The 8890-nt window shown below is 37.5% G+C and overlaps 1 protein-coding gene across 1 annotated transcript in view; it reads left to right on the top strand.

Annotated features, from left to right (window-relative positions):
* The first annotated feature begins 1394 nt into the window (after positions 1 to 1394).
* The window catches only part of LOC129950411 (homeobox protein engrailed-like), a 47869-nt gene continuing 40373 nt past the window's right edge, over positions 1395 to 8890 (top strand). The window contains 1 exon segment of the mRNA XM_056062353.1: positions 1395 to 1772. Coding sequence (XP_055918328.1) covers positions 1395 to 1772 — 378 coding nt within the window.

The following is an 8890-nucleotide window of genomic DNA, read 5'->3' as shown; positions in this document are numbered from 1 at the left end:
ATGAGTTCGAAGCTTAGTTATGATAGCATACATTCAATTCCTATGGCTGAACATTTAAACGTCAGGCGAAGCCGAAGCTGAAGCTTTCTCTCCAGGTTTTGAGTGTTAAACAGTCGTCAGTTGTCAAGATCCAAATCTTAAACTGTATCAAAATATAATTTTTTAGTATTTTATCATTGAATGCAAATCTATATCAATTTCTTCAATTTTCAGAGATGACATAAGGAATTCTGAATGAGGGATGCGTTACAAAATGTTTGTTTGTTATGGTGTAGACACAGATACTAAAAGAAAAAAATTTAATTAAATTTTCGTTTTAATTTTACGAAAGCTTAATAAAATCAAAAGATCATGTGATTCTTTTTTGTATGAGGCTGAGGTAGACCCGTAGTCGGTGTCCAGGATTATTCCCAAGGAAACCAAAAAACTTGGGTTTGGATATGTAAGCAACTCAATTTAATATAAATCGAAATCGTCAGAATTGTATGGCTAAGATAACAAGTAATTTTATATTGTTGCGAAAATGACTTAGTCCACCATAAAAATAAACAACACAAACAGATCTTTTTTTTTGAACTCATTAGAAACAACTTTGCTGCGAAGTGTCAGATGAAGGAGAACGGCCGATTAGTTGAGATAGAAAGAGACACCTGGTTATTGCAAAGAAAACGACTACAGGATTTAAAAGGAAATTTTCGTGGAGACTTCGCAAGGCATAAAGGGCTCGCGTTAAATGAAGCGCGCTCTCTTTTTTTTCTGCAGATTTCTAAGCAGCTAGCACACTTCCGTAACATCAATTATACAAACCAGTATCACAATTTATCCATACAAAAATGTACCTCTCGGGAACCAGAGGCTTTGAAATAAAATTTATTTTAAAGCTACAGATTGTTTTATTTATTATCAAGGGTTCTTTCTTTCCACGATTCTTATACGTTCTCGGCGATTTTTGCTACAATACAAATTTTTTCCTTACAACTTAAATTAACAGTTTATATATAAGGATAAAGTACCACGGTACCTCATATAAACTAATATATACTCGTAATTCTTACGACATAAGTATGGATATTAAGACCTGGTCTCTAAAAAAAGGTTTAGCGCATGTAAGCGCAGCACGCTAGGCTTGTGCCCTAGACAGGGACTTGCGTTCCCTGTCACTTGTAGCAAATCAGAGAACAGCCAGTCTGCCTGAGCCTTGTCCACCGTACACTTAGAGGATTTGGACGAAGAAATATCCAAGAAGATAATCGGTGATGCTTTGTTTTTTGCTACCGGTAATATGCTACGTCGCCCTTAGAATAAAATAAGGTTACCACGAAATAAACGGTTGGGACTGTAAGTTTACCAGAGCCAAAAGCATCAAACCCCTAGATAAGTACAGCAACAAATATATGAGTCTACTGAGAGCACAAGACATCTTTCCCAACAAAAAAGGCGAAAATAGACAACCAACTGATAACGATGATAGCGAAAGAGGAGAGGAACAGAAATTGGGCAAATTCGTGGCTTTGTTATGCCCTTCGTACAGGTTGCCAACAAGAAAGACATTGTCCGATAAACTATACGTCCAAGGGACGTCATCGCATTATATTGATGTTAATAATGCAAGACTCTGCTCCAATCTGCTTTGTGGCATTGAGTTTGGAGAGCGTCATACAAGTGGGAGTGAATGCAACTCCTTAAAAGAACAAATTTCCAAATGGAAAATTGAGCACAAAGTTGGCGCAGTTGTCAGCGATAAAGCTTCAAATGTCATTGCGGCAATGCAGGTAGGAAATTGGAGATCCATTGGGTGTTTCGCTGATTCGTTGAACTTGGCTGTGTAAGCAGGCTTAGAAGAAATTGCCGGATATGTTCAAAAAGTGAAGAGCATAGTCAAGTTTCTTAAAAGAAGCACTGCAACTACAAGAAATCCAAAAGCAAATGGATTTACCCATCCTTAGCAGCACGTTCCGACCAGATGGAACTCAACATTTGGTATGTTGAATCGGCTTTTGAAAGTTAAAAATTATGTTATTGCTACATTAGCTTTAGTCAAAAATGAGCTGTCATTAAATAAAGAAGACTGGATTCTAATCGAGAAAGCGGTTCCAAATCTTCAAATATTCGATGACGTCACCGTCGAAATATCGAGTGAAAAGAATGTCAGCCTATCAAAAGTTATAGTGTTCTGTCGAATATTGAAGAGACAGATGACTCAGTATTTGAATGAGTTGGACACACACTCTCTTGGTGTGGAAAACGAAACGTACGAAAATTGCTGATGACGCTAAAAGAGCAATGTCAAAAACCTATAGACAATAACGTTCTCTATGCTGATTCCACAATTTTGGACCCCAGATTCAAAAGCAAAGGCTTCCGAGAGGACACAAGCGTTAAAATTTTTTTCTCAAAACCTACCTTTGTCTATCAAATCCTACTCTCACCCCCGCGTAGTGAACATCGGGTGTCTAGTTCCTCAACTGGAGATTGGAAAGTTATTGGGGGCAGCAAACAAGAGAGGGGGGGAGAGGTGTTTCCACTCTCCTTATCCAGACGGCAGCGGAGGAATTCCCGAGATGGAATCAACACAGGAGTCTACAATTCCAGTAACGATGAACTACTTAGTGAACACCTCATAGGTTTTCTACGACTTATTCAGAGTCTAGGCCTGTAAGAAGCGGTTTATCCAGCTCCCCGTCTTTGGAGTTATAGTACGGATCTGGCCCTCCAGGTTGGTGGTTGTGCCGTTTATTTGGATGCGGATTTGTCATTGGAGCCACACTTAGGCAACTAGTCTTGAACTATAGGTGCATCAACGAGCGCCTAATGAACATCAGCAACATTAGCCTGATGTGTGCGCACGCCCACACAGAAGAGAATAATGATAACACCAAAAATATGTTCTTCGAGCTCTTAGACAAAGCATATGAGCAGTGTCCTACGATATTAAAATTGTCCTGGGCGATTTTATTGCCAAGCTAGGAAGGAAAGACATCTTTGGTGGTGCACTTCAGGTTTCCAGGCAAAAGGCAAAACAGCGAGATGGTGGGAGAAATTTCAACATCGAACGACTCCGACTAAGTTACAAGCAACCTCTCTCGAAGTTCTCTGCCGCCAACACAATGTATCGAAACCCAGTGGCAACATTCCCAAGATGCATTCAGAGAAGCCGCTCTGATGTGCAGGGTTTCAAGCAGCCATTAGCAAGGAACCCCTTTAGTAGTAGGACTACTTCTGCAGACTGTATAACGGCAACGACGAACCGAATCTCGCTGTCAGGCAGGATGATCCATTCAACATAGACGACGAAAGCCAACAATACCACCCAATGGAGCCAATGGCTTGAATGCTGAGCTCTTTAAAGCAGCTGGAGATAAGTTGGTTAGGAGCATGCACCAACTAATCTGTAAGATATGGTCGCAAGAAAGCATGCCCGATGAATGGAAACTCAGTATTGTTTGCCCGATCCTGAAAAAAGGAGACCCTCTAAATTGCACCAACTATAGAGGAATCGGTCTACTTAACATCGCCTATAAAATCTTGTCTGCCGTAATATGTGAACGTCTAAAGCCCATCGTCAACATCCTGATAGGTCCTAATCAGTGTGGTTTTAGACCACTAAAGTCCACAGTTGATCAAATATTCACATTACGGTAGATCCTGGAAAAAACCCAAGAACACCAAATCGACACCCACCATCTTTTCATCGATTTCAAGGCCGCATATGACAGCATATACAGGGAAGAGCTGTATGGAGCCATGTCTAGTTTTGGCATGCCCGCCAAACTCGTCCGTTTGTGCAGGATGACCATGGAGAACTCACGCTGCTCCATAAAGGTTGAAAACAACTTCACAGAACCTTTCGATCTCAAAAAAGGTTTTAGACAAGGTGATGCGATTTTTTTAACATCGTGCTTTGAATAGTGCAGAGCTCACACCTCACTAAAAGCTCTATCTTTCAAAAGTCAGTCCAATTACTAGAATATGCTGGTGAACGGAAGAACTCAAAATGATGTCAATGGGGCTTTTGTGAGTATTGAGGCAGAGGCGGAAAAAATGGGTTATCGGTTAATGAGGGCCAAAAGTACATGCTGTCATCAAGAAAGGACACCGACGTCTTGGTCAAAACTCCACCATAGAAAGACGTAATTTTGAGGTAGTAAGGGACATCGGCTTCCTAGGCTCCGCTGTAAATGCAGAAAACGACACCAGCGCTGAAATCCAACGCAGAATAGCTCTTGATAACCGCTGTTTCTTTTGGCTAAGAAAGCAATTGAGTGGTAATATCCTATCTTGAGGGACCAAAGTGTTACTTTATAAGACCCTTTTCATCCCGTCCTGCTAAACGGAAAGCACATTGGGTCGGTTCGAGAGAAAAGTTCTTCGTGTGATCTACGGTCCCGTATGCATCAAAGGGAGTGGAGGAGAAGATGGACCGATGAGCTGTACGGGCTGTACAGCGATGTAGACTTAGCCAGAAGGGTAAAAGTTTAAAGACTAAGATAGCTGTGTCACGTAGAGCGCATGAAAACCAATGCTCCGGCCCGGAAAGTCTTCGAATCCTAACCCACAAGACAGCACAGTAGAGGAAGACCGCGGATCAGGTGGCGCGCACAAGTGGAAGGTGACCTCACCCAACTTGGAGCGCGAAACTGGAGACATCAAGCTAGGGACCGAGCTAGATGGAGAAGTTTGTTGGGTGGGCCCTAGTTCACACAGGACTGTAGTACACCCATCAACTTTATCAGCAGCTCAAGAAAAAAGAAGACTTTAATGGGATGTGTGTGATTCTGAGATGGAAAGCCTAGTTCCCCAGTATACAACAGCTGCTGGTAGAGCTCAACCATTATTTTAATAAACCCCTGCTTAACAACTCTGGAAATCCTTTGCTGTGGTGGGACGAAAGGAAAAATGTGTACTCAATCCTTAACAGGTACTTGCTGAAAAGGCTAAATTTAGTAGCCATCTTGTGAGCGAAATTTTAAACCGAATTTTGACTGAAGCCTTTTAGCTTTTCCAGCGACGATATCAAAATTACAGTAAAATAATGGCTTAAATCCACTGAAAATTATTGCGATAAGAATTTCTTTATCTTATTGCGTTTATTTCGAACTTAAAAAAGATTCGAATTCGTCTTGAATTCATTCGAGTATTGCGTTCCTCTTGAAAAGAAACAGAACTTTGTAAAACTTTCGATTTTTTTTGTTACACTCTCCCTCCTTAGCCACTAGTTGCAAGAAGAACTTTTCCACTTAAGGTCGCGTAAAAACTTTCAAATTTGTTGTTTTCATTTTCATAATTTTTAAGTTTCTGATAAATTCGGGGAAAATTTGATTCTAATTATCAATGTGTGTGGTAAATTGATTCAAATATTAGATGTGTGCGTGTATATTGACGTCTCAGCTTGTAGGAAATCTAGAATGACAGCCAGTCTATGTATGAAGTGTCTTTGTTTTCAATTTTGTTTCATGGATTTCTTTCCAAATCTGTCTGCGGCAACATTTCTGACATTTTTCAAAGAACAATTTGAAGTCGCTCTTTGTAAACAAACATGTAAGTACTTTTTCGACTTATCCATTACATCTGTCAAACTTTTTGTATTCTTTATTTTTTAAGAGTTGAGATGACTGTTTTTCCAAGTCACATTTGAGGGACAAATGTCATTTCGGTCGTTTTTAATAGCATTTTAATATAATTATTAATGGATTAAAGCACAGTAGGTAACTGTGTACAGCAGTTTAATTAATAGAAATAATGATAAGAGGTATATTTTGAGCTATAAATTTACATACTTTACCTTGATTTGAAAATTTTGTTTACAAAACCCGTCAACATTCCTCATGTGTACCCAGCTTAAATCGTATCTTTTAAACAACTGTCAACTTCTACCCACTGTTGTAAACCTAATTCGTTAGCTCTGCTGAATATAATTTGTACCCAAACATAACCAAACATTCGCTATACCTTCATACAAATAACTATATTGGATACTCGTACACATTTCAATTAATCGAATTGCCATCGATCATAATTAAAATTCCACTTTTCACAGAGTGCACCAACAATAAAATATAATTTATTACTGTCTGTTTCCATTGAAAACAAAAAAAAAGAATTAATAAAACAACAACAAATTGAAAGCAAAAATTAGTTTGAGAATAAAACTGTAATGATTTATCGACACAGGAGGGCAACTCTTTTGTATATCTGATGTGAAGTTGAACAAAGTGTGGTCGGTAATGGTATCTGCTGTACTCGTATGTATATCCGTGAGTCGGTATATAAATTCATTCGTAAGGTAATTACGATTTATCTTCATATGGACATGCAGTCAAAACAAATCTCAATAAATCAACACGATTATATTTTATATGGGGAGAATAAAAGCGAGGCTTGAGTTGAAGAAATGAAGACCCACATAAAATTCGAACTTGGTGTGGCACTGTGTTGAACCAGCAGACGCACCATATAATGTTAGATCTCCACTACATCACTATTTTTATGCATACAAAAGTCATATGATCGAACGGAACGGAACGGATTGACATTCGAATGCGCAATCGAACGAGATCCAGTGATGTCTGATGTGCGATTGGCGATCGACGACGCAACTGACGGATTTAATCTCGGAAAAACTGCAAAGTGCGACAAATCCATTGGACAAGTGAGCTGCGTTATGGGTTTTCGTTTTACGGAGTTGGGAGTTATAGATGCGCGAGTCAACGCGCCGCCGGTTATATATGAAATATGATCCTACGCGATTACCTAGAATGGTGAATGTTGATGGTGAATTGCTAAGATACACTTGCAGATAGGTTGGTTATGATGAGGTTAGGTAATGTAAATTTGTTCAATGCACACTTTTGGCTTGAGAGTCTTGTATCTTTAAATATCTACTACCTTACCTTCAGATGATCTTCATAGTCGCATCATCAACAATATCGTCATCAGCATTTTGAAACAAATGACGACGAAGCGACGACGTTACACATGGAGTTAAGCGTGGTGTTGAGTTGTTTGTATAAATGTATCTTTAGTGAAATCTTAATTTGAACACGAAATGATACATAATTTACAATGATGAATGACAAAAAGTAGTTTTGAGATCACGTCATCAGAGTACAGAGCTAAGAGTGCTTAGAGTAGAGTGCTTAAGACTTAAGCGCGAGTGCATAACAAGACTGCAAATCGTGGCTTAAGGTGTTTTGTGTATTTTGTCACGTGTGTTGTGACATTTACACGATGTAATGGAATTAATTTCAGACTTTTAAAATCGACTTTAAATCTTTATCTATACCCATAAAAAAGTGAGATAAAGAACAATTTTTAAAGTTCGTGTTTAGAACGTATTGTAGACATTTTTTAATCAAAATTGAGACATTAAACATTTTGGAGAGTTCGTAAAATTTTGTAAAAATACTTACGTAGAGAGTTCTTCAAATTTTGTAAAACGTATTTTTCGTATTTTTCTTAATAAAAGAATTCTCGTTTCTCGGTATGGCCTAGTTACACAATTCTGATTAAATACAAATCGAGACGAAAACTATATGAACTTGTGCCATGTTGGCCTGGCCAATTACGTATGTAGCATATAGCATAGGTCCATACAGTGGTGAACAAAACTTAATGTACCGATTAAGGAACTCTTCAGTATTGTGGCCAAATACAGGCAAAAGAGAGGACTTCCCATAGCAAGATATTGTAATGGGTTCGATTTGTCAAATTGAAAATTTTGACATTTCTCGACGTTTCAAGGTCCCTAGAATCAAAATAAAAGATTTTTAGAAAGATGTCTCTTCGTGCGTGTGTACCTACGTTCGTGACGTTGTTTTAGTCGTCCACAGCTCAAGAACCAGAAGAGATAATAATATATCAACCTCAAATAAATTTTTTTATACAGATAATAATGCAGAAAGGGCTCTCAGGAAAATTTTGTGGTTGGTTTTTTAATAAAAAATAAAAACCTAAAAAAACATTAATCAAAGTTGGTAAAAATTGAATTTCGACTCAAATATCTTTTAAAAAACTTGAGATTGTGGATTCAAACGTATTTTATCCTATGAGAAATATTGTTTTCAACATTAAGTTAAATTTTCTTAGTTTTTTTTACAAAAAATAAAATCTTAAAAGAAAATTTAACAAAAGTTCGTAAAAATTGATTTTCGACACAAATATCTTATCAAAAATTTTAAATTAAAGCTTCGTAGTAATTTAAAAAAAATTATACCACATTCGGACAAATTTTGAAAAAAAAATCGAATGGACAGTTTTTTACAAAAACTAAAAACCTAAAAATAATTACTCAAAGTTGGTAAAAAATTATTTTTGACGCAAATATTTTTTCAAAAACTTGAGATTATGGCTTCCAACTAATTTTATCTGAAAAATTTTGCGAAAAATCGAACTGACAGTTTTTTTATGAAAAATTAAAAACTTAAAAACCTATTTAACAAAACTAGAATTTCAAACTAAACTGTTTCTTGGTTGGAAAAACATTTTTGGTAATTTAAAAATTTTTAAGAATAATTGAACTGACAACTTTTTTAACCCAACACGAAAACCTGCACATTTTTAAGAAAGACAAATCAAGAGACGGGATGGGAAGTTATCAGTGTGGGTCGAACCACAGCCTCTTTTTAACTTCCCATAGGAAGTTATTGTAATGGGTCCGTGAAGTCAAATTGAAAATTTTGACATTTCTCGACGTTTCAAGGTCCCTAGAGTCGAAATAAAAGATTTTTAGAAAGATGTCTGTGCGTGCGTGTTTACGTACGTTTGTACGTCCGTACGTCCGTACGTCTGTACGTCCGTACGTCCGTACGTTCGCGACGTTTTTTTCGTCGTCCATAGCTCAAGAACCAGAAGAGATATCGACTTCAAATAAATTTTGCTATACAGATAATAA

Source organism: Eupeodes corollae, chromosome 3 (genome assembly GCF_945859685.1).
Source record: "Eupeodes corollae chromosome 3, idEupCoro1.1, whole genome shotgun sequence".
NCBI classification, from domain to species: Eukaryota; Metazoa; Arthropoda; class Insecta; order Diptera; family Syrphidae; genus Eupeodes; species Eupeodes corollae.
The sequence above is the reverse complement of the archived record's forward strand: the minus strand, read 5'-3'. Positions and strand labels throughout refer to the sequence as shown.